This window comes from Opisthocomus hoazin, chromosome 6 (assembly GCF_030867145.1).
Source record: "Opisthocomus hoazin isolate bOpiHoa1 chromosome 6, bOpiHoa1.hap1, whole genome shotgun sequence".
Classification (NCBI taxonomy): domain Eukaryota; kingdom Metazoa; phylum Chordata; class Aves; order Opisthocomiformes; family Opisthocomidae; genus Opisthocomus; species Opisthocomus hoazin.
In genome coordinates, this window is record NC_134419.1 from 50,454,001 (window position 1) to 50,479,220 (window position 25,220).

General features: G+C 45.0%; 1 protein-coding gene across 2 annotated transcripts; it reads left to right on the forward strand.

The window, feature by feature from the left end:
- Window positions 1–9,658: 9,658 nt before the first annotated feature.
- CDK1 (cyclin dependent kinase 1) lies at window positions 9,659–17,283 on the forward strand. Of its 2 annotated transcripts, XM_009935082.2 has the most exons (7): window positions 9,659–9,700; window positions 11,089–11,245; window positions 12,332–12,455; window positions 12,850–13,020; window positions 13,585–13,748; window positions 13,879–14,020; window positions 16,972–17,283. In XM_009935082.2, exons 1-7 carry the CDS (start codon window positions 9,664–9,666, stop codon window positions 17,083–17,085), a joined length of 909 nt encoding a protein of 302 aa, XP_009933384.1. In that variant the 5' UTR covers window positions 9,659–9,663; the 3' UTR covers window positions 17,086–17,283. The 2 variants fall into 2 exon arrangements, with proteins under 2 accessions (XP_009933384.1, XP_075280284.1); XM_075424169.1 differs by lacking the exons at window positions 13,585–13,748; window positions 13,879–14,020.
- The last annotated feature ends 7,937 nt before the right edge of the window (window positions 17,284–25,220 follow it).

Below are 25,220 nucleotides of genomic sequence, written 5' to 3' on the forward strand. Positions count from 1 at the left end.
AGGAGATAGATCTTATTATCGTCAAAAAAAAGCATATTGCCAATAAATTAGTTTCCAGAAGAGATGGGAGAGATCATATTTTTTTCGGTAAAAAAATATATCCAACCTTATCCTCTGGCAAGTATCAACAGAGCAGTGGCACGTGGTAGTACAGTATCATTTTGTAACAGCAATGAGCTGTCAAGCAATGAGCATTAGCAAATTCCCACAGAAAGTATCCAGGGCATCAGAGCGAGATTTACGATGGCAGAAAAGATTCTTCTACGGTACTCACTGAAAACACCGACTGTTTCAAAGCATGCCCCCACTTCCAACAGTGTCTGTAGATCTGAGCATCTTACACACCCACCACCCTTTGGGGGCAAAAAAAACCCCATCACGCAAATAGACACCCTAAAATTTTAGAGCCTGACCTAACAGTCTTCTCAAACTGATGGGAAATCTGCTGCTCTTGGTGGCCTGAAAGATCAGAGGACAAAGCTGAGTCTCTCCAAAAGTCTCCGGGGCTACCCCGAGCCCAAGACGTAACACAACACAGTTTGGAGACTGACAACAGTCACCTTCTTCAAGGACTCAGCGCTCCAATGCAGCCTAGCTTACAAACCTTTCTGAGTAAGTTGGGAAGCTGCCCACTTTGTGAACACACCAGAGGTCACATTTTCTCCATTCGTCCTGGAGCCAGCTGTTGAAAGGGAGGAATCAAAAATGCCTGGAGTACTGACACCGTGGTCAGAAGCACTGCCTTCACGCCCCAGGAGCTCTCCTTCAAATACAGGTCTGACGTAATGAAGTGATGGGCAGGGGGAACAGCAGCTTGCTGAGCCAGAACTCGGAGGGCCCAACTGCCAGAGCAGCGCGTTACCTTCCAGCTGATCGGCCCGCTCGGGGCGTTCATTTACATTCCATTTTAAAGCATGAACACTGGACAGATTTGAGAGAGAAACGTGAGAAGCCACAGCACTCTACAACGAAAAAGATAACTGGACAGAGAAGATAGGATATTGTTTCAAGTAGTAGCAAAAGTTGTGTTAAAAGCAGGGAGGTTTAATGATTTAAAAGATACCAACTTCACCAAAAAAGGAGGAACAAAGGCTAACATTTATTTCCCCTTGATTAATTATAGTTTCAATCTTAAGAGTTTTCAGTTTTAGTTTCAGGAGTTCTAGGCATATAGCCCAAAGGAAAAAAAAAAAAGGCAATTCACACTTATCATACTTTCCCAATCCCTTAATACTTACTTCAACTGGGAAAAGCGTTGTTTCACTGGTACGACGTTGTGTAACAGGCCAAAAATGTGCTCTTTCTCTGTGCTGAGAGCACAAGCCTTAGCAGTTATAATTGATTCTGCCGTTTGTGCTCGGCTGGAAGACTGTCATAGCAGCCTGCTCGCTCACGACACGAGGCAGCGTTTGTTGGAGCAACAAACAGACAGCAATCGCATCGACTGCCTGAGGGACGTGCGACGCAGCAGCAAAGCTCCTTCGCCTGACCCCGCGGCCTGGGTCTAACCGCTGAGGAGGGCAGAGGGAGGGCTGCGGAGAAAACCAGCTCCAGCGGCCGCCCCTGCCACGCTGCCACCGAGCCTCCCGCCACACCGCCCCGTCGATGCCCGCCGAGCACGAGGGTGTCGGCCGGCCACCGCCCACCCTAGCAGCGACCCGCGGGGGCCTGGGCTGGAGGCAACGCCAGGCCTCACCCGAGCGGGCTCGCAGCCCCCGTTCCGGGGACATCCGGCTGTTCCGCGGCCGAGGCGTCGAAGCCAAGCGAACCAGGCGCCCACGGCACCCCAGCCCTTCACCCACGCCTGACAGCGCCAGTGTCCACGCGGTTCCACAAGACGGGCTCGCCATCTTTTGCCCCTTTTGCCCCCGCCGCTGGGGCAGGGGTCGTTCGTGGTGGGGAAAGGCGGCTGTCGGCGGCCGCTTCGAGCCCTCACACCTGGGGTGAGGGCAGAGCCGGCCGCTCCCCTCCCCTCCCCTCCCGTCCCGCCGGGCTGCCCCGGGGCCGCCGCTGACGAGCGGTGACAGAGCCGCCCCCCGGAGCCGCCGTCGGTGCCGCCGCTCTGCCCGGGAGCGGCGAGGAGGAGGAAGAAGGAGGAGGAAAAGCAGAAGGAGCCGCCGGGGCAGGCGCCCCTGCCCTCACCCCGCCCGACGGCGGCGGAGCGGGACCGCGGGCTGCGCGCTCACCTGGTCCCCGCCGCCCCGTCCCACCGGCCGGGAGGAGGAGGAGGCGGAGGCCATGTTGCGGCGCTCCCAGGCACCTCTCCGCACCTCGGCAGCGCGGGGGCAGAGCCGCCCCGGGCCTGCCCCTCGCGGCCGCCCCTCAGGTGGAGCCGGGCCCGGCCGGCGCCTCTCCCCCCGCGGCGGGCGGCGAGAGGAGGGGCGGGCGGCGGGCGCCCGGCTCCCCACCGCCCTGGCCCCGCCCGGCCCGGCCCCTCCCGTCGCGGGGCAGCGGGGCGTCGCGGCGCGGGACCTGAAGCTGTGGCAGCGTTACTGAAGCAGCTGTTTTAGCTCCGACTTACAGGACTTCATCCCGCGATCTGACTTCTCCTCCCCTCTCAAAAGCCCGTTCCGGCGCAGCAACCTGTTTGCCTGTTTTCATTAGGACTCGATTTACCAATTAGCAGCGGTTAAGCACGACAAACGCTATTAAGTGCTAATTTACCTAGAAATATTGCTTAACCCAGTCACTTTTTACTGAGGTGAGCCTTCGTGCTGCGGGTGCGGCTTCTGAAGCGAGCGCCCAGCTGCTGTGCGATGCCGCGTAACTGATCGCTTGTCACTCTCTCTAGAACCCCAGCGCTTCTTTGTGTATAGAGCCAAACAGAAATATTTAAGCGAAGACCTAGGCTGTGTCTCCTACGGAGAGGTTAATTCCCCAGAATGTCTTTATCCCTCTTATTTTGGATGTGACTCCCTTCCTCAGCACACTCAGGGGAGCGGGCGCTGGAGGCGATGGGGAAGCAGGGATCACAGCCTCCGCGCCGGCGGAAGGGCAGCGTGAAGCGAGGAGCGGCACGGTCGTGGGCAGCGGCAATTGGCAGCCCGCCGGCTGGGCCGTGCACTATTTTCACATGACTTGCGTCCCACGCCATCGCTGCGTGCCACCTTCCACCGCTCCTTGGGGAGGAAAGTTATAAAGGCTTAAACGGAATTTGCAGATTATAAAAGAAAATATCACCTTAAGGAAAAAAAAAGTCATTCTTAGTGAAAAGTGTTTTGTGATTTTACTCTCGCAATGGACAGGAGGAAGAATTTTAAAACAAGTGTGATGCGCCCACGTAAATCCAGAGTCCACTTCCACAGGTTTGCGTACCTCGCTTGTCTCATCTGCACTCTCAGCTGGCAGAGTACACCCACTTTTTTCGGCAGCTGGGATGACACCCAGAGGGAAGAAGAAGTTAACTTCCCTTACTTCAGGAGAGGTTTCAGGTCAGGCATCCCCGGCGGAGGTTTGGAATTTAAATGTGCAGTTGCAGTGCGTTTGATCTGGCAGAGCAGAGAAGCAGGTGGTTGTTGTAAGGTGAAAGAGGGTAACCAGGCAAGGAGCGCAGAGAACACCTGAGGTCGTTGGAAAACACGGTATTGTTTGTTGAAATGAAACAGCTACACCAGCAGATTTTCAGGTAGCATAATTGGCTTCACCTGCGGAAGGTTGCTGGCAGAGGAGTATCGCTACGGCTATACTGGCAGGGCCTGGTGTTTGGAGAAAGCCAACAGGAATGGGGTAGGAGATGGCCTGGTGGAGCTGGAGGCTCTGCTAGCGAGCTCTCCTCCATCACCTCCAAACCCGTCCCCTCCAGCCACAGGGGACGGCTCGCCCGCACCAGGGCTGAGAGCTGAACTCCAGAGGGAACTCGGAACGCACCACTCCTGCTCTCGCACATCCAGACTGCAATCAAACAGCAGTTTGGTGGGTTCTGCCCTGTTTCTTCTTGGCTTGGAAGCTATGTGAAATGCAGAAAGTAAAATCGGGAAGCAGCCACCTTTCCCTCAGGTTGGTTTCAGAGGGGTCAGGAGTGAAAGCTTTGCCCAACTGAAGTTAATGGGAGTTTCACCAGTGACTTCGGTGGAGCCTGGATTTTTGCCCAGATGCTCTAGAGAAACAAAAGGTGCTTTTTTTTATTTTTCATTTTCTTTTCTTCTTTTTCTTTTTTGTTTTTTTTTTTTCTTTTTCTTTTTTCTTTTTTCCTTTTTTTTTTTTTCTTTTTCTTTTCTTTTTCTTTTTTTTTTGTTTTCTTCTTCCCACCCCCGGCTTCGTACATATGCCCTGTTCACCTTTCTCATTTAATTACAATTATTAAAATAAAATCCAGGTTGGGTGTCTACAGGTGTTTCTCTAGAGGTTTGTATGTAATCAACTATGTGTCCTGCCATAAATGAAGAGCTCCAGTGACAGTGAAGCACTCCCTGCTCTGGGACAGGAGGTTGGCAAGGCCAGAGATGAGCGAAGGGTTCAGACTTTACATCCAGGGACTGCACATGTTTCAGCCTCTGCAGGCCAACTACAAAGCACTCGCCGGGGACTCTGTGCATCCCTCTGCTCCCTCCCACAAGCTCCCTGCGCACCCTGCTCTCCCCTCGCTCCTTTTTGTGCGCTGCTGCAAAGTTCATGGTAAAACTTCCCCTGACTGCAAATTCAGTCAACATTTCCTCCGAGAAGATGCAAGCCCATGAATAACTGCCACTCTGACAGTTCCTTCTACCTACAACTTCATCATTGGAAATGAAGGGGGATGGTTTATGATATTTTCATTATTGTAATCATATCAACATTTGGGTTTTTTAGGTAAAGTGCAGGCTATACACTATGATACAAAAAATGATACTTAAAAATACTTTGAACCTCTAGTCAAGTACTTTATATGCATTTTAAATATTTATATTCACGCTTTCAGGAGACAATGACAATTTAATTCTTTTTTCTTAGCAGCTTCCGTCCTTCTGCTTCATTTTCAAATGGTTCCCAGGAGCTTTTTGCTCTCTGGCATCCTGTCACCGTGCTAACACAGAGTAAGAGCAGCAGAGGAGCTCTCCATGTTTCTCACTAGCGGGATCTGTCCTGCATAACAAGAGGCATTTAACCGGTTAAGGGCATCACCTGAGCTATGCACTGAAGATGTGTCACGCCTCTAATATTATCTTGCTTTCCTGAATGCTACTAAATCTCTCCCACTGTACCTTTGCACTGTCATACTAACAACATAACCTTTTGTTTTCAATAAATGTTTAAAGAAGCCAATCAATGTTTGTATTTATCTGCTTCTGAGTACAGTGAACACAACCTACTTTAGATACTTGCATTGGTATTCACAAACCAGACAACCATGTTTAATCACTTCATTGTGTAGAAGACAGAATACACTTTCTCTTTTCCTTACAGCGATGTTCTTGCTGAGGACAATATGATTAATATTCGAAAGACAAGATGATATTGACTTTTGCAGCTGCCCCTCTACTCAGCATAGAAGGCGTTGTTCAGACTATTACACTGGGTTCTTAGCCACGAATACAACTGTAATACTATAATCTGAGCTTGGCATTGTAGGTCTGATCCTATATGCCTTGCACAAATAGCATTGCAGTTCAAGCAAGTGGAAGTTTTGGATGCCAAAAAGGTTTTAATATAAGTGCCCTTTGCCCATTTATATAAATGAAGTGGTAATTAACCTTGTATTCTCAAGGTAGGCCTAGATTCCTTTGTTGTTTGCCTTTTTCACTCCGTTTTGCACTTGGATCCATGTTTTGCTGTAAAGGGGAGCAGCAGTCCCAGGGGTTCCCACATCTGTACCTCTCTGTCTGTCCGAGACTCAGTTGCCAGCAGACTCGCTGCTACCATTCTTTCAAGCAGAACTGCAAATCTCCTCAAACACAAAAGTCAATACCAATGTTGTTGTATCACTTGTCTCAAGCAGCATTGTTAGCTACTGCCGTGTCTAAAGCAATGATCAAGCCGAGATGAGCACTATCCCATCAGAGAGGAGACATGATTTATATCCTAAGGATACGCAGACAACAGCGAGAGGGAGGAAAACGCTGGGTAAGCTGAACTGTCAGACTGATGTTTGACAAATTAATGCCATGACAGGTCTATACTTACATGTACTCTGCTGTGTAAGCACACTAGCTGAGCTTGCTGTTATGCAGGGAGGGACAGAGAAAGTGAGCGTGGAGAGCGTGGGCATGGAGCTTGTAGCACACCTGTCTGTGTACGCAGAGTTCTGCCCTGCACGGCCGTGCTGTGAGGCGACAGGGACAAGCTGAAACTGGTGTGAGCTGCTTTCAGTCACTACCCATCGTCATGGCCACCGAGCACTCACAGCACACGCAAAGGGCGAAGCAACCTCCGCTGTTCTTGGAGGAAACCACCGCACACAATGGCATTCTCCATCACCATACGGTGTTGGTACACAGCTGCTCATCCACCGAACACAGAGACCTTCCCTTACCTGTGATTAAGCCAGAGCAATTTGTGCACCGCGACAAAGTCACCAGAGCAGATGCAAAGGCAGGGGCAGCTGTGCTGGGCTTTGGCAATCAGGTCAAGCTCAAAGCCATCCATCTCCTCATTTTTTTCTAAAGGTATGGGAAAAGGCTAAACTTGTCATCTCAGGCACCAGCCGAGGGGCCACCGCCTTGCGCGGATCACGGCGTTAAATGCCGCTGGCTTGTCCAGCAGTCTCCTCGCCTGTGAAACAGAAGTAGGGCTACAGGGCTCCGGTGTATGAGACAGCGCTTCTCCTCGGACCGGCTTTCCTTCTGGTGCCTCCTGGTCTCCCTCACTCAAAACTTAAGAGGCACTGGGATGTATGGAAAAAGACTTGTTCTCAAAGGGTTTGAAAGTTCACTGAGCACTCTGGGAGTGAACACTTAGTGCCTCACAGAAATGACTGGACAACTAAGAAATATTTGTATATTTTGAACTGAAGCTGGTCAAAATGGGAAATAAGAAAATGTCACTTTCAAGAAAGTTCAGATCAGTGTCTTCAGTACTTTCAGACACAGTGTATTTTGTATATAATCTGTATGTATTCTAATACAATGATTTGTAGTACTGAATGTTCATGATAGTGCTAAAAAAACCCCCGTAGTTAACTAAGGTTACCATACCTCTGGGATTTCCCAGATGTGTTTTCTTTTTATCTGAAGGAAAAAGTGGACTTTGGCCACCGCCATAAGGTCTCTGGAGAAGGATTAGTCCAGTAGAGTCAGCAGCAGCAGCTCCGGTCCTGTGCCAGCTACGGAGAGCACAGCAACCCCCGCCGCAGGCTGCGGAGCATGCCCAGCCCGACGGTGCTGCCCGCACAGAGTCGGGCCCGAGGGACCTGTCGCACGCGCTGTGCCCGCGCTGTGCCCCTCGCTCCACACGCGTGGCCGAGCCTCCGCTGTCCCGCCCTTGTTACACGCACAGGGGAGAGTTCCTCTGCGGCTGCGCAGTGAGTGACGGGCTCTTTTCCTGCGAATCGCACAAGACGTGAGGCCAAATTTCCATCTGGGGTTTCGCAGAGGTACAAAAGCCTTGCTCTAGGCAGGTAAATCTCCAGCAAGTGCTGGGAGTAAACAGAAGCCTGCGAGCACGCACACCACATGCTTCATGAATTCCCCGGGAGGGAGGGGAAAGCGGAGGACTTCCACCCCTGGAAGGTGTGGGTGCTGGCAGGGGGAGCTGGACGAGCTGCCGCTCGCCTTTGCCGTGGGCTGGGGAAGAGAAGCAGGAGGTGCACCGCAAGCAGTCCTGCCCACTGGAATCACGGCCCAAAGACACGCTTTTAGGGGACAAGATGTACGTTTGCTTATTCGGCAGCCTGCTCACCTCCGCTAGGAGCAGCAACGCCGTCCTTCAAGGACGCTGCACAGCAAGTGCAATGAAGTAATTAAAAAATGTGGTTACTTCGACCATGTGGACGGGCGCTTGCGTCTGGCTCCTGCAGGGACTGTGGGTTTCCGCAGAGGCGCGTTGGCCGCAGGAGCCTCGGTAGTTACGTCCCTGACCCTGCTGTCGGAAGCTGTGGCGGCACAGGGACTGATTGTCCTTAATCTGGGAGCAGTGATACAGAACTTTAATTTGCCTACAGACATATGTCCTGGCTTCTGGGGAATGAAGTTAGCCAGTGACCTTTTATTAATGCGTGTGCTTTAAAACCAGCTTCCACAGTCACAGCAGCTCTTCACAGGTCAGCACCCTTGCAGCCAGAATTAATGAATTTACGTTTTTGGGCGGCCGCGGCATCTAAACCCAACAGGCTTGCTGGATTAGAGCAAGCAGCTGCAGCCACAAGCCTAGCGCAGTCCGAATGCGGTTCTGTTCCCCGTGCCACGCAAACAGCCGCGTGTGTTACTTGAGTAGCCACCGGTTTACCCGTTACCGCCGTCCCAGCTCGGGCGAAAGGGCTTTCGGCTACAGTTTGCCGCCCGCCCGCGCCACCGCACCGACCGCGAACCAAGCGGACGCCCGACGCGTCCTCAGCTTGCCGCGCCCGGCCGCGCCGTTTCTACCTCGGAGGCAGAAACCGCCTTTCGGCCTCGCTTTGGCGCTGCCGGAGCGGCGCTCGCTGATTGGCCGCTTTGAATCCTCTCCGCGCGTCTCCATTGGCGGAGCGCTGCTACGGCGGCGCGCGGCTAGTTCGAATGCGGCGTGCCCGCCCCTGCGCGAGCCTGGGGACATCCTAGCGGCGGGGAGCGGGCTCAGAGGCGGCTGCTCAGGTGCGGGGCGGTGGCGGCCGGCGGGACGGGTAGGGTAGGGTAGGTGCGGCGGCTTCGGACCGGAGCCGGCCCCGCAGCGGGGGGGCCGAGGAGCCGTTTTTCCGCGGCCGTTGGTGCGCGTGGCCGCGTAACGGCCGCGGGGGGCGGCGGCGGCGGCTGAGGGGGTCCCGCGGCCCCCGTCCCTTTCCGGGCAGCGCTGCGGCTCCTGGAGCCTCGGTCGGGTCCCGCGCCGGGGTGGTGGGAGCCGTGGCAGCGGGGCCGGGCTGGCAGCGCGGCTGGCGGGGCAAGGGCGCGGGCCGGCTGCCCGGCCTCCCCTGCCTGGCGGCTGCCGGAGCCGGGGAACCTCCTCGGGAGCCGCAGGGATCGGCGAGCCCGCTCGGTCAGCTGGTAACGCCGCCGGAGCGGGTGCCGAAGCTCAGCTGAGCCCGGTGAGGGGCCTCGAGGGCAGCGCGGCGGGCGTGGAGCGCCCGCGCGACCAGGGGCCGAGGCCGCCTGCTGCCCGGTGCCCCTCCGCGCACACCGGTGTGGGCTGGTGGCCCTGGAGACTGCGCTGTGCGCTCACCGAGTGATGCGGGGCTGCTGCTCCTTTCCGCTGCTAGCACCGAACCCTGACTGTAGGTAACGGGGTTCCTGCTAACGAGTAACTACACAAAACTCGGGAGTGGGGTGGGGTCTCTTCAGTTGCTTGGAGGAGCTTTCTTCATAACAGCATCTTTCTTCTTTGAGTCGCTGCCTAATAATGATTTGGGATGTAGTTTTTCTAGTTGGAATTCTGAATAAAACCCTGCATTTTGGTTGAGGAGAAAGGTAAGCTTTCCATGTTGTGTCCTAATTATCCAAGACAAAACCAGCTGCCAAAGACCTGCCATAGCTTCAGTGTTGCATGACTTGGCCATGTTCAGGTCAGCAATTGTTCACCCTCGTGGTTTTTTTCCTATTTATTTCAGGGATAACCATAGCAATGGATGATTACACAAAAATAGAGAAGATTGGGGAAGGTAAGTATGGAGAACTGTGAGCATTGTAATGCTCTACAGTTTGAGTAGAAGCTCTGTGCACTCTGGCTATTAGAGCAGCTACTGAGATTCAACCAACAGGCAAAATAAGCCTGTGGTTTACTGCGGTAATTAACTCTATACATAAAAGCCTTCAGACTGCCCTTCTTTTGATGATGTCAGGGTCTGTTTGACACAACTGATCAGTGTTGAGAAGTGTCTGACTTCATATTGATGGCTAATGGTGTAATTGTCTTCGAAGGGGGGGGGGATATATTCTGAGGCCTGAAACCAGCTTTTCAATTTGCGAAGCTCATCCTTTGCTCTGTATGTGAACTTGTGTACCAGTTGCTCCAGAAATTGTACTGCATGGTGTTCTTATCTTGCTTGGAGCTGTTGGTAGGGAGTAATGGTTTGAGGACTGTTCTGCTCGTATTATATCCAGTCACTGCTCTTGTCAAGGGGAAGAGCAGACTGTAAACCTCTGTGAAGAAGCAAATTGTAACAATTAATTTACTGTAAGACACTAAGAAGATTGCTTCAATGCAGATGTTAGTCACGACCCCCCTTTCACTGGAAATCCAGTCGGGGTTGAACATAGAAGTCAGTGGGGTTTATAACGCTTTAGCCTTATGCAGACTTGAGAATTTGCAGTATGTTACTCTGTCAGGCAACTGCAAGACGTGTGGGCTTGGATCTTACAACAAAGCCTTGTGCATGAATCGTTCTTCCTCAGAGAAGCTAGTTTGAGCTTAATCTGAGGGATTAATGCTTCAAGAAGAATGAAAAGAGAACACTGAAGATGTCTTGGCGTATTGAGAGTTCTACGTCTGAGCAGATGATTAAAATAGATTATTGATTTGGGATTTACTACTGGTTCCAATTTTATCTTCCGCTGAGACCCACAGCACTGCCCTCTCCCCTGCACTGAGGATTGTGCTAGAGGTATTTCTGTAGAGCTGACCAGCGGGGATGGATAGATCTCTGATTGTGGAGCTAAAACTGTAACCTTTCAATACGATGTATTAATGGCAAAATTATAACCCCTTGGGGATGAAGAGGTATAGTGATCTTGCCTTAAAGGTAGTCAACCTGAAACTCGGATAGTATCTGATTTTACAACTATGTCTTCCAAATAATCAAGTTTCACACTTAAGCCCAAGTACCCTGTCCTAACAAATGATATTGTTTACAGGTGGCATGCTTTAAACAAACAAAACTATTGCATGATTAAGCTGCCAAAAGTAGCAGTTTGTAATCAAGCTAAATACTTAAACCAAAAATACTTGATTGCAAGGACTCTTGCCTATATTAGCAATTCTTGTTTGCAATGACTTCTCTGTACCTGAAGCTGGTATTTTCTATATGCGTTTCACTGTCTTTTTGTTCAGGTACCTATGGTGTTGTGTATAAAGGTCGGCACAAAATCACAGGCCAAGTGGTTGCAATGAAGAAAATACGTCTAGAAAGTGAGGAGGAAGGTGTTCCGTGTACTGCTATCCGAGAAATTTCTTTATTAAAAGAGCTGCATCATCCCAATATAGTCTGGTATGCATATACTGGTATTTAGCTAAACTCTTTGAAGGGCACTAGGTCCCTTCAGATAAGGAATTTTATTTCCACCATTCTAGTGAGGTGAGAGCTACTCTGCTTAATACAGTGTCTGCTTTGCAGCAAATAGCTGTAGTCCCAAATCCTGTGTTTATGCCAGTCTTATAATTTAAGACTTCCTCGCACTGCCTTTTCCCATTCCAGGAATCTAACTAATTTTTGTTGATTTTGTAATTTATGTAAACTATCTTCAGAGTGGCTATTGTGAGAATAGAGATAGCGTATGTCATGAAAACTGATTGAAGCTGTTACTTAATCTCGGAGCTTTATCTGCCACCTTAGAATAGACCATTTGACCTTAGTGGTCTTATGTAAGCCCCTGTCATCAGTCAGTTCCTTGCTGGAAGAGATTTACATGTTACGATGCTGTCATAGCTGGTACATCTGAGCTATGAGTGAAACTTCCGTCAGTGACTACTTGACACATAGAATTGATCGCAGCCATTTGTCTTCCCCACAAAATATTTACTTTATCTTTGATGCAGCAAAATACTTTATCTCTAATGTGCCTTAGAACTGGCCAAACTCCAGCCATATAGTGTCTCGATGTATGTGTGCCCAGGTTTAGGAACTCTTATAATCTGCTAATACTTAAAAAAACTGTGAAAATCCTACTGTATCTACTAGGTTCCTATTATGATATTCCCTTAAACCCTCTTAGCAATTCAGGCTCTGCTGTTATAAGCCAGCTTCAAATGGAAGCCAGGCACCAACACCCACTTTTTTAAAGGCAACAATATTTTTTCTTCTGACTTCCTATGTCTGATACTAGGCATGAGGGAACATCAGTTTAAGAGGAAGCATATAGGGTGTTTATCTCAGTCGGACACTACTTCAGATGTACTGGATTTTCCAGATGACAGTGTAACTTGCTAAGTCTGCAAATCTTTGAAGATAGAAAGCTTTAAAAAGCTTTCATAACAGGAACCTGGAAATGTCAGCTTGTATCCCCATTGAGAGGGGAAATGTAACTGTGAGTCCATGCATTTTTGCGACGTAGTTAATTGTGTACTCAATTTTTAGTCTTCAGGATGTTCTTATGCAGGATTCAAGACTGTACCTCGTCTTTGAATTTCTTTCCATGGATCTCAAGAAGTACTTGGATAGTATTCCATCTGGCCAGTATTTGGATCGTTCACGTGTTAAGGTAATGAGGACAATTTCTTAATATAAGAGAATTTAATCTAAAGATGACCTACAACGCTATAAGAAGTTTATATTTTCAGTATCATTAAATCCTTGAGGAGAAATGAAAGGTTAAAGAAGCAGCTGTGGATAATAAGATGAATGTGAGTTTTACTCTCGAATGCCACTTGAAGTTCTTCTAATTACTGAAATCAAAGTGCTGTAAACTAAGCTTAAGTAAAGAATTCGTTTGTGCAGCTTTAGGATTGATATTGATTCAATATCTGCAATGCTTTGGATCTCCATTTCCTACTACTATGGGGAGAGCTAGTGTAAGGAAACTGCTTTATGTTGCAGAACACTTACTTGTACTGAAGGTTACTCCTTTTTTTCCTCCCACTTCATCCTTTCTGCAGAGTTACTTGTATCAAATCTTGCAAGGTATTGTCTTCTGCCATTCAAGAAGAGTTCTGCACAGAGACTTAAAACCTCAGAATCTATTAATAGATGACAAGGGAGTGATTAAACTGGCGGACTTTGGATTGGCTCGAGCCTTTGGAATTCCAGTGCGGGTATACACTCATGAAGTGAGTTGGAACATCCTCTTGGTGATTTGGACAATGCTTACTAGCTTCCTGGTAATAACTGAATATGAAATAGCTAAAAAAGTATCACAGAGCTTTTGAAGTCATAAACTAACAGCATCAAAAGGTTCTATTTTGGTTTTGTTTTATTCAATGCTTTCCATCTCCCTGACTGGTTTTACTCTAAGGTTCCAAAGCATATTATGAATCCCACTGTTGCCTTGATAGTGAAACAGAGGGGCTAGAGCTTGTTGCTTGCTGTCTTGTAAACGCATTTTTTCTTCACAAATTACTTGAGTTTGAGGGTTTTAGTGGCTGGGTGCTAAAGGCTTCCTGCTCTTTGGGAAGTAGTGTAGGCAACTGCTTTGCTTGCAGTAGAAACTACTGCAATGGAGTCTGTTATGCTTCTCTGTAAATGAAGTTTGAAACTAGTATTTTCACTAAAACCTCTAGCTCCGGCTACTAACCAATAAACTGTGAATGCTGCCTAATAATGAATGAGCCATTGTGCTTACAGTCAGAGTACCTGGTTCCACAAACTTATAAAAAAATGTCCTTGTTCTATAGGTAGTGACACTGTGGTACAGGTCCCCAGAGGTGTTGCTGGGATCTGCTCGTTACTCTACTCCTGTAGATATATGGAGCATAGGCACCATATTTGCTGAGCTCGCAACTAAAAAACCGCTTTTCCATGGGGACTCTGAGATTGACCAGCTCTTCAGAATCTTCAGGTATGTCAGGCTGAACCTTTCCTTGCTGCTTGTGCAGCATTGCACAACAGTGCTCTACACCTGCTAAAATCATAGTAGTGCATACAGATTTCAGACTAAACTGCTCAGTCCTTTGCTTATGCTTGTGTAGAGCTTTAGGTACCCCCAACAATGAGGTATGGCCTGAAGTGGAATCCCTGCAAGACTATAAAAACACATTCCCAAAATGGAAACCCAGCAGCCTTGGAACACATGTCAAAAACTTAGATGAAAATGGGCTCGATCTGCTGTCTGTAAGTAGTCTTTCTTAAACTCTTGATTAAGAAACTGAACAGGTCATTCCAAATACTGTGGAATACATAAAGCTATACTAACCATTCTTGGCTAGAATGAAGATATGGAGATCTTCAAACTATCAGCAGTGGTATGGGCCATTGTTCTTGTAGAACTGATGCTTCTTTCACAAGTAATAGAAGACTAGACTACTTCTCATTAAGCAATTATGCTTCAGCTTTTTTAATACTAATAAGGCAGTTACAACTTGAAAGTGAGTATGAGCTTTTGCAAACAGGTCTAAGTGAAGGCTCCTGCCCACAAACTGTAGCTGTCTCCTTCCTGGTGTCAGCACTAACTGTGATGTGGCTGTATGACTGCTGATCCAGGTGGAAATGGTTCTATTTATGGTAGCATGTGGATTAATCTTGGTAGGCTCATCTTGAGTAAGCTTTCATGGTGGTCTTAACTGAATAAACAATGATGGAAGCAGCTGAATTTCTTGATCAGCTGTGAAACCAGGGTCTTAAAGTCTGTCTGTAATGTCTGTCTCAATGGCCTTTAAATTTAGAGTTAAAGGTTTTGGGCTGTGGTGGATTAATGTATAATTGGTATATTTTGTGTCTAATGTGAGTTTACTTTAGCTCTGTGGCCATGCAGTTGAACTACCACACTAAGCTTTTATTTGACAAGCTCTTCATCAGATGTTTCCATTTAGTGCTCTTCTAGCTCATGTGCTGCCACAGCAGAGTCATTTAGATTGCACCTTAGGTGTGGTCTTAAATGTACTGAGGTATAAGAATGCACCTTGATGACTTCTTCTAAAGCAGCATTTGTACAGTGCAGACTTGCGTATGAGGGTGTGGGGTGGGTGCTCTGTGTGCCTTGAGATAAGCTGAAACTTCAGGACCGTCCTGGTACAAGGGGAACCTTGGACAGCAATTACTTGTGTAGCTAGTTCATGTTTTTAAGCAAAGTAGTTTATTGCCTATATTGGTATGGCTATGGCAAAATACTCTGAAGTGGTGTTACCCAAGAAGCTCAAATGACCACAATTTCTCCTTGTGAGAGCAGAGCTACAGTTCAGACTGACAACCCAAACAACATTTGTTAAACGTAGTTACTTTGGATAGCTCTCTGAACTCTGTACTGTTCAGTAGTACTGTTTTGCAGAGAAAACTGACTTAAGCTGGGAATAATTCCTATGTGTCCACTGACAGCATCACTATTAAATCAGTTTGAAGTAGAATTGTTACTGATTGTATTTATAAACTAAAATCAGTTGAACAGGCAGGTGAATCTTGTGGATGCAGTCATGTAACTGGCCTCCTCAGTATTCAATCTGAGCTTAGTTGTGGCTTCGTTGCATGAAAATCAATGTTTTGGGCTGCTGCTAATAAAGGCAAAGAATGTGCTAATTCTTCAAATGGTGTTAACACATACTAATCTCAAAGCATATTACATTCTGTAAAATCCTCTATAGTTTTGCCTTAAACTAATAAATGTTGAAATTTTAGCTTCCTATTAATGTCTGGTGACAGTGGTAGGGCTGAATTCTTAGGCATCCAGAATGCATTTAAGTTTCCTGTGGCACTTTTAAGCCTGTAGCAGTGATAAAACTTTAAAGGCAACAAAACTGAATATTTCATTCTAGAGCACGGGCTCAGATGTGTCAATGAGAATGTTAATTTCTCTTTCTGTAGACTACTGCGGATAGAAATAGTATGTAAAATAGCTATCTTTGAAAGAGTTACGTATTCTTGTGTTAGGACCAATTGCTTGAATGAAGTTGTAAAAACTTAAGACCTTCATAAGCTAAATGACAAAGCGCTTAATGGTTGTTATCAAAAGCTTTGGTCTGTCAGACACTAATTTTCTGGAAAAACTACATTGCAGACTCTTCAGAGAAGAAATGGGTCACTTTATTAGCTGAAGTGCTGTAGTCTTAATGTCACAGCACCCCTTCTTCAAACAAATTTGCTCTTTTTGTTGGAGTTAATTTTAAGAGAGCTTTTGATATCAATATTAGCTATAAAATAGTGTTGTTCCAGGGTGTAGCTAGTGGGAAACTGTCCCTTAAGGTAAAATGGGATATACAAGGTCAAATGTAGAGATAACGTTGCATTTGGCAGGAGTTCAGAGAATATAAATGCAAATTCAGTAGTTTAAAGCAAGTCGGAAGACTCCCTGTAGGGTGGAGTCTAAAGATATGAGTGTAGTAGAAAACAGCTCAGGGCTTCATTCCTTTCCTCTCTTTCGTCTCTGTTCATATGATATAATCTGTAGATATTTTTTTTAACCTGCTAGCAAAACAAATCTCTTGCCTGTTCTAGAAAGTTCTGGGAGCTATTTCGGGGGCTATGGCATCCCCCCCTCTTTGCTCTTATCAACTTTATTGTTGAGGTCTTCAGCTGAAGTAACTTGTTGCACAGAAACTCAAGGTTTCAGACTGGGTTTCCCCAGTTCTGTTTGTATGCTACTTTCCTGTTTGGATTCTGTAACTGAGTGATCACTCTCTTGTATTTTAACTGCAATCTGCTGCACCAAGCTGAGTAGAAACAATTTGACATCAGTTTCTTCAATGTCAGTTTAACAAAATAAGTGTAAGACCACTTGTTCTTGAAAGTGTTTTGGGCTTTTACGGCCTAAAGCTTACTAATTTCCCTTAGTTGAGAAGCTGACACTACTAATTATTGCCACTTGATGCCTAGTTCTGGATCTAGTTCAGTGCATATGGCACCGTGATACACATTGTTGAATGGGAGGATAAATGTTTCTTCCCTTTCTGAGATGTTATGCACTACTTCTGACTTGTGGGTGGAAATATCATCTCCCTCTAAGAAATCATAGAATATAGTGGGAAAACTTGTCTTTATAGTTATTTGATTATTACTATGGTCAAATATCTACCTATTTAACATTATTTGAGTTCCCATTTTGTGAGGGAGTAAATGTTTCCTTTTTCTTTCAGAAAATGTTAATTTATGATCCTGCAAAAAGAATTTCTGGCAAAATGGCCTTGAACCATCCATATTTTGATGACTTGGACAAATCCACTCTTCCTGCTAATCTCATTAAGAAATAACAGACCTTTGGACTGAGTCAACCAGAGTGAAATAACTGTGATTACTTTTACTATTAAGTCTGTCTAACTTGTATGTCTCTCTTTCTGCTCTTAAACTGTGGCTGTGCTTAGTTTGTTTTGGTTTGTGTTATCTAAATGTAAATATTTACCTATTAGTGCTGAGTTCAAATACAATGCAAATATTTCTGCCATTAATGCAGTGGACTTTCTATAAATAAAGCTTTAAATCCAGTGAAGGACTGAACTTATTTCCAGACTAAGGGTACTCTATGAAAAGACTCTGTTTTCGTTGGAATGTGCTGGTAAGGTACCACTTGTCTAAAAAAAGCAGCTAACATAAACTAAGCCAAGTAGATGCCAAACTTGTTCTAGGGTTTGAGGTTTTTGAAGGTGTTTGCAAATCAGTATTTGAAAAATCCTTGCTCTGTATAGTTCTTTGTTATCATGAAGGCCTAAGAATTTACCTAGATGTTGGCATGTTAACTTGTGAATCTGCATAGTTCCAACTGCTGGACCAGTTAAGGTATGATATCTTAAATTTTACATGGACTGTATATGTATCAATGTGTAATTGCTTCACAAGGCCCCTTCCAACTACTAGTAGTAATACAGTTTTCCTCTGATTCTTATTAAAGGTAGAGCCCCCTGAATTATGCTTGAGTTTGAAAACTAGTCTGTCTGCATATAGGAACAGCCAAGGAAATGTTGACTTCACATGATTGCTAGGAATTGTAATCATAGACTGAGATGAGCTTTCTAAAGCTCCACAGCACTTAACTTTACAGGTGAGAGTATTGTAAACAGTTCAAACAAAACTCAAAGGTATATACTAATAATTCATTGTATGTTAGACTTCCACTTGCTACCTCTAATCTTGGCTTTCAGATACATCAGCAGGGATGGGGTGAACATCTGCCTTAAGTTTTACTGGACTGAAGCACTGTAGTGCTCCTTTACTTGCTGGTTAGGGGCCAAAGCTTGCAGCAAAATGTGGAACAGTCATGAAAGTGGTTATGTCTTGAAATCAGGCATGTGAAAGGAACCGCCTGAGCTCTTCATAAACAGGTTTGTAAGGGCCCTGTCCTACAGCTGCTGAAGAGTGAGACTTTGGAACAAAAGTGGTGGAGATGATGACATCCTGTCTCTCACCTGCTTATTGTGTCCGAGTAGCTGAGAGTTAGTAGTCTTAGACCTCATTTTTGTTAACTGGTAGCATTTTTAGATGTAAGCACTAGTTGGGGTGCTAGCATTGTTTTCTAAGGAGTGGTTCATCTCTAGTGGTATCTGGATACTGTCAGCTTAATGGAATCATTTAGCAGTGGAGAGCCAAGGAGGAGAGACTTCTTGAAATTGCTTATATGGAAAGTTATTTCTTAACTGAAGGCAGAGGGGAAGAAGGTTGCTCTGGCTGACTCTTTCTATTAACACTAGTGGTAGGATGCAATTTCAAGGCAAATTAAACTAGGGATCTAATTTATCTGCTTTTGAATGTAGGAATTTGACACAAGCCTTACAGGCCAAGGGGCAGTATTACTGGTGCTAGCTGGTTACCTCGGTGTAGAAAAGCAAGGGGAACATGCTAGCAGCTGCTCTGAAAAATCAAGAGTTAATCTGTTTAAGCAAACACTGGGGACCTTAACATTTAGCTTGTGTTTTTGTAGTGGACAGACTTCTGCAACGTTTTTTGTGTGGAGAAGATGACTTCAGTGAGGCAAACTCAGATTTTTGTTGCTTGCAATACTAGTAAAGCCCTATTTTTTTTTTGTCATGTAAGTACTGGTGTCTGCTTCATGTGATACAGTGAACACTCTAGCTTAACTGGAAGATTTCAGTACTAAAATTTCTAAAGAAATCTTCTTTTTAAACATTTTACTATAAGTTGGCAATCTTTCTTGTTTACCTAGGCACTGTTATAACTGATGTAAAGCAGCCAGCATGGCAGCTCTGAATGAACTATTACAGTGCTCTAGCACACAGGACAGAAACAAACATAACACTGCCCATCTCTGGTGAGGTCAGGTAAGATGGTGAATATCATACACAAAGACATGGCTCATTTTAATAACTCCATTTTGAAGTACAGTGCGAAGTTATCAATGATGCAAGTAATGTCAGGAAAACCACATCATCTATACTTTGTAGCTGCCTGGCTGCCTAGACCTACTAGGTGGAAGGTATGTGATGCTCAAGTTTTGGCTATCTGCAGCTCCACCTCATACTGGTGACAACTTGAGGTGCGTTGCACTTCTGCAATTCACCCCACTGGGTAGTAATTGGAAGCCCTGTTTATTGATAGTGCTTCGGCAATAGTGAGAGTGGAATTGCTATAGCACAACATTTGTCCTTCAGCTGAGGACATTGTAGTGCTTAGCAGGTTCATAAATTTTGTTAGGATGTTTAGACAATTGAATTGTTTCTTCCCATGCATAGGTTGGAATGCTCTGCGTTAGCATGTGCCACCTTAGAGCAGCGATCACAGGCAGAGAAGGGTCTGGTGATTTGTCTGGAAGAGAACAAAATTTTCACTCTTGAGTCCTGTAGTTTAAGACAGTGGTGTTTTGTATTGTTTTTTTTTTCCTTGCTTGTGAGAAGAGTTGTGAAGAGTTCTTGGGGAGACCTGAAGGAGGAACGGTTACTGATGAGAAAGGGGTCTTTCTAAGCAGGTATGAGCACAGGACAAAAGAAATGCAAGTGCCTGAAAAAATGCAAGAAAAGAAGGTTGATCTGAAGGCAACAAATAGTGAGAAAGACAAGTGAGAAGTTTCCTAAATACTTTTTCGGTGGACAAAGTTTTCAGTTTGAGACCAGAAAGGAGAGAGCAAGAGTCTAAACCTGATGTCAGAATGTTTCTAAGCACAGTGTAACAGAACTGATCTCCCACTTAGAAAAGAAAACCAGCACTATTTCAATCTCAGTGGGAGTCAAGAAGTGCCTCATGGAGGGAAGACTTTTTTCTTTTACTGCTGGAAAGCAGAAGCTGCTCAGAGCTGAGCTGGGAACTGTTGCCCTGACTTTACTTTACTGGCCTTGTGTATTGCTTGTCCAAATGGGTCTGTGTGCTGTTTTTAGCACCCATGCTGCAGGGGCTGACCGCTGCTCTAACCAGCTAACTTGTTCCCGAAGCAGTGGCTGTTTAAGGATGGATCTGACATGACTGTTCTGAGTCTGGTCAGCAAGTTGCAAACAATTTATTTAACCTGCTCTGTTGGCTCTACCAGGCCACCTGGTAATATTTGATTTAGAAGGAAAAAAAACTGAAACAAAAAACCCCCAATACTTGCCCACAATTTACTGGCCTACCCAGCTCTGAAAGAGTAAGGCTAAGCATGATATCTCATAATCCCTCTCCACGTCTCTCTCTAGATGGATTATAGTTGCAGCTAGAAGGTTTGGTAATATCAATTTAGGTGCTGTAGCAATATGCTAAATGTCTGTCCTAACCCAAGTTATAGCTAGTGGCAATCTGTCAGTACGAGGAAAGGACTATTCTCAATTGAAGCTGCCAAACAAAAACTTCAACACTTAATGCAACCGCAGTTACTGAGACCAGAAGAGTGTATTTACTTGAACTGGCAAAGCTGAGTCCACTGGAACACCATGCAATCTGCCAGGAAAGAAGAGCATTGGGTACATTGCTTTATGCTGTGTGCAGTTAGTGCCAAAGGGAATAAGGTTAAGGTAATGATGCGTGTGACAAAATAAAGGGGATGAATGATTAAAAAGGATCTTATTAAATGAAGGAAAATGCTGCACATCTCTGAACAATTAAAGTTGGAAAATGTCCCTTATGCATAAGATGGTTTCTGACTGAAGACTAAAGCTGCTGTTAACTAAATCAATGAAGTAGCTCAGGGAAGCACCAGGCTTGGGACAGTCCTGCAGCAGCTGGTAAATGCATGTGTGATCTGATTCACACAGCACTTCAAGAGGACAGACTTCAGCTTTTCACTGCTGTGCATAGATCTGTTCTCAGCATCTGTATAATCGGTTTTCTCCAGGAGGGAGGGGATGTGAAGCTATTGTGACACTGCTACAAAGGATCATGTAAATGACCTCCCCCTATATTAATTCCCTAAGGAACCTGCTGTTTGTCCTGGAGCATGCTACTATATCTGTTGAAGCATGGGGTAGGTGTAAGATTTATATTGGCCCAGAGGGGATGGGAAATGTACACGCTGCCATCCTAAAGAAGATGTCTATTTAGCCAGATTGCAACTGCACTTGCTACACTTTAAATTAATTTTAAGCAGCAAATAGAAGTTCTGCAGCAAATGATTGAGAACTTGCTAGCATTCCCATATCAGTATCTGGGGTTACTTCTGAATTGCTGGTTTTGAACAGCAGTATTCCCTGCTTGAATTCTACAGACCTGTATGAAGACATAGTGCTACTACTGGCTCTCTCTGATTGTATTTTACATCAGCTTTGTAAAGATTGAGTGAGAATGAGGAAACACTGATACAGAGGCCATACTTCATTAAGCCTGACTGTTCATCTTCAATCAAGCTCCTTGCCTTATTTTCTGACAAGCTGCATCCATTTATGGGGTAATGCAAAAATTTCCCATTGCTTTGACCACCAGCTGCTCTGGTTTACATCTGCTGCATCAATGGCTGATTTCAGGTAATGACTCTTGGTTTTTTTCCCACTGTGTATTCCTGTATAGGGTATTGTCTCCTCACACATAAATGTCAGCAGGGTACTGGGTGTTCACCTCTGTCGTTGGGCATATTTTACTTCAGTGTTGTCTGCTGGCTATTTCAAGATATTCTCATTGTGTCTGAATCAATAGCAGTTTCTTCTGTTGCTGCTGTTAACTGATTAATCGACTGATCTCCAACATGTATATCTAGTATAGGTGGCTGGCTGCCTTTAATGGAAGAAGTAGAAGTGATATCTGGTTTCTCCTAGTTGGTAAAATGACAGGTATTATGCTTTTAGGGATAATTAGTGGCTTTACAGGATTAGTTACGTTCAGTTCTTTGAATTTAGTAAAAGCTTTTCTGCTGACCTCTATAGGGTTTAGAGTAGACTGTTGGAGGGGGTTGTTTATGAAAATACTTTCCCAAAATATTTTAAGTGGTAGCCTATTGAATTTAATTTTTAAAAGGTCCTGCCTACAACTCTCAAAATATCCAGTACGTGCAAGGCACTGCGTTTGTGACAGTCAAAACCTGTGATCCTGGTAATTTCCAGCATGGGTCCTTAGATCTGGAGGAACATGCTTTTTCCCACGACAGCTTAGACTTGCTTAGTAAGCAATGCCCCATGGGCCCTTCTAATCCAAGTGGGGCTAAAGGAGATTCCCTGGTTTTGATTTGCTCTGCACCTACTGCTTTTCATTGTACAAGACCCATTAACTATCACTTTTCCTGCCAATTGTTGGTCACTCAGAAGAGGTATTTTTGCCTAAGAAAAGAGAGATTTTGTGCCTGTATCATTAAAAGTCCTTGCTGCTTTTCCCTCCATCTCCAACCGCCCTTCAGCACTATTTCTCTTCCTCTCTCTTATCTGAGTCTATGGACTTAAGAGGTGTCAGAGATGGACCTTTCTCCCTGACGGTGATTAAGCGAAGAATGTCACAACCAAACCAAGGGCTGGCTCTGCTAGTCTGGCTTCCAATGAGGAGGGTTACTTAATGCCTGAGGTTGTCCCATCTTGACTCTTTCATGTTAGAGGAGACCTCAGGCTCTAAAATGCTCCCAGCTGGTGGCATGGGGGATAAAAGGAAAGGTCAGTCCTTTTCACCCTGTAGGCTCTCTTAAGGGATCATACTGTGAACAGCTTACTGCTGTGACCTAGCAGGTCTTCAGACACCTGTGGGGATCAGAAAGGATTTGACTACTTGAAGCAGAGCAGGGAAAAGACTAAGACTCTTAGTGTCCCACTCCATGGGTCATCTTTGGCTGCTTCCCACAGGATCTTGACCTTTTTTGTGTTGTCTCCAAACAGTTACTCATTGCTCAGTGTGAGCAAGTCCCTGAGCTTCTGTGCTCCATTTCAGCCCCTTGCTGTGTAAAATGTGGACAGTAGTGTAAATATTTCGTAGCTTTTTGCTGAACTATGTTTGCTCTGGGGTCTGAACATGGAATACTTTGCACTATACTTGTGCCTGACACCTGCCAATCTTTTTGCCCCAATGCAGGCATGTGTTTCTGAAATATTTTTTAACTCACTGGCTGCAAAAAAGGAGGAGGGGTTATATACTGTTTGATTTGTCTTTATCTTATTTTAAAACTATCATCTGAGAATGAGGAAGCTTCGATGAATTACCTCACCCGGCTCAGAATCTCGTCCTGAGATGTACTGGGACCGCTGACCTTCTGGGAAGCTAATAGTTATTCAGCATCATTTGGTGACAGGCAAAAGGATAAAAGGAAGAAATAGTACAGAACATATGAAATTGGCAGATGGCTGGGAAAGCTTAAAATATTTTATGTTCCCATAAGAGAAAAAAACGATTTATGGGGAAGCCTTTCTTAAAAGTTGTCTGAGAAATAATCACGATTTTAATAGTAAAATGAAATTGAAAAACTTCAAGGCAGCTTGATTTTTTTTTTTCAATCTCATTGTAGAAATCTGGTACTTTTCGCTGGATCAGTAATTAATACATTTTGTTTTCTTTCTTGGTATTTGGGCCTTACTACATAAATGTATGAGAATGTATGAAAATAAAAAAAACGGACCTGTAGGAAACATTATTTTAGAGGAATTGTAGTTTCATTGTAGTAAAGTTCTGCAGTATAAAAATCTTATTCTAGTACCATTCGTAAAGTTTCTTTGTTTTGCCTGCCTCTTGCCCACGAGGTGTCAGTCTGGTACCTCAGTACTGCTAGCCACTGCAGGGGGCTGGGAGGAGGAGAAAAACTCTATCAGCCTCTCCTGGCTCCATGAAAAATTGAAGGGTATTTATTTTCTGGTAGGCAGCCAGGCTGAAAATACTATCTGAAATGAAAGCCTTTCATGAAACATCTGGGCAGTTAAATTTTGCTAACTTCAAAGATGTCCAGTACTATACTGACATACTGATTTCTTTCTTTAGTGAAGACTCACTTAGGCTAATGCACAAACACCTCTGTAAGATTATTTCATGCTGAAATTAATGATCAGAACAACTATGCTTAATAAAGCAAGTGTCACAGAAGTGCTGGTCAATATAGTTAAACTACCACGGGCTCATAATCGGTCTCACAAATCCCTATGAATTGTCCACAGCGGCTAGTTCTGCAGCGGATTTTTTTTAAGTTTGCATACTTAATCTCTAGATTTCCCATTCTGTACTTCATACGTGTGTGCAAAATTGTGCCTCTGTTTTTGTTTTGCAGTCTGTCATTTTCTAAGTACCTTTCATAAGCTTGACTAGATTCTCTGCTGGTAAAAATTTATAATAATAAAGACAAGTTTATAGCAGTTGAGAATCTGGTCCTCAACGCTGAATTTAAATACAAGGTCTTAGTTTTATTTGTTGATATGATGTTCTCCTAAATGCAGAAGGTTTTGACTAAAAGCAGAACTACGTAAAATGCTTCCCAGATGACTCAATCTGCTCCAAGGCATGGGATTATACAGTCACATGCCTGGTAAACTTCACCCCAGTGCTGGTGCATGAAGCATTAGAATTTTTTTTTCTCTTCTCTTTCAATGTACAGAATGATGTACAGATACCTAAACAACACAATTATACTAATAATTCTGTTCACTGAGCAGCTTGAGGCAGATATGCAGGTGCTAATGTGTAGGAGATGTACTTTGATAGTTAGCCTTGGGAATGGAAAAATACACTAATCATTCCCCAATTCTCATTCAAGTGCTTATTATATGGTCTAGGTAAAAGGGCATTTTACACATAGTCAAAGAACATAAATAGATATAAATATACAGCAGGTGTCCTCTCTTATGACATGTAGCCCTGTCAAAGTACTTGTAGTAAGTCGGGAAAAAAATACTAATGATGCTTCTTTACAGTGGACTGCTTTTCAGTGAAAGAGCTGTAAAATCACACATAATGTACCCATCTCCACAAGTAACATCAATTTTAAGGACAGAGACTGAGTACCAAGAAAACAGGAGTCTTTTGTAAAATCTGTCATTGGCTTAACTCGGAGAGTCACCATAGATCATTCTTCAACTCATGG

Bases quoted from the DNA above. Each gene is read 5' to 3' on its own strand.
- CDK1 (XM_009935082.2), top strand. From the start codon at position 9,664: ATGGATGATTACACAAAAATAGAGAAGATTGGGGAAG. The intron at 11,246-12,331 runs GTATGCATATAC...CTCAATTTTTAG, and splicing joins CATCATCCCAATATAGTCTG to TCTTCAGGATGTTCTTATGC. The intron at 12,456-12,849 runs GTAATGAGGACA...TCCTTTCTGCAG, and splicing joins TGGATCGTTCACGTGTTAAG to AGTTACTTGTATCAAATCTT.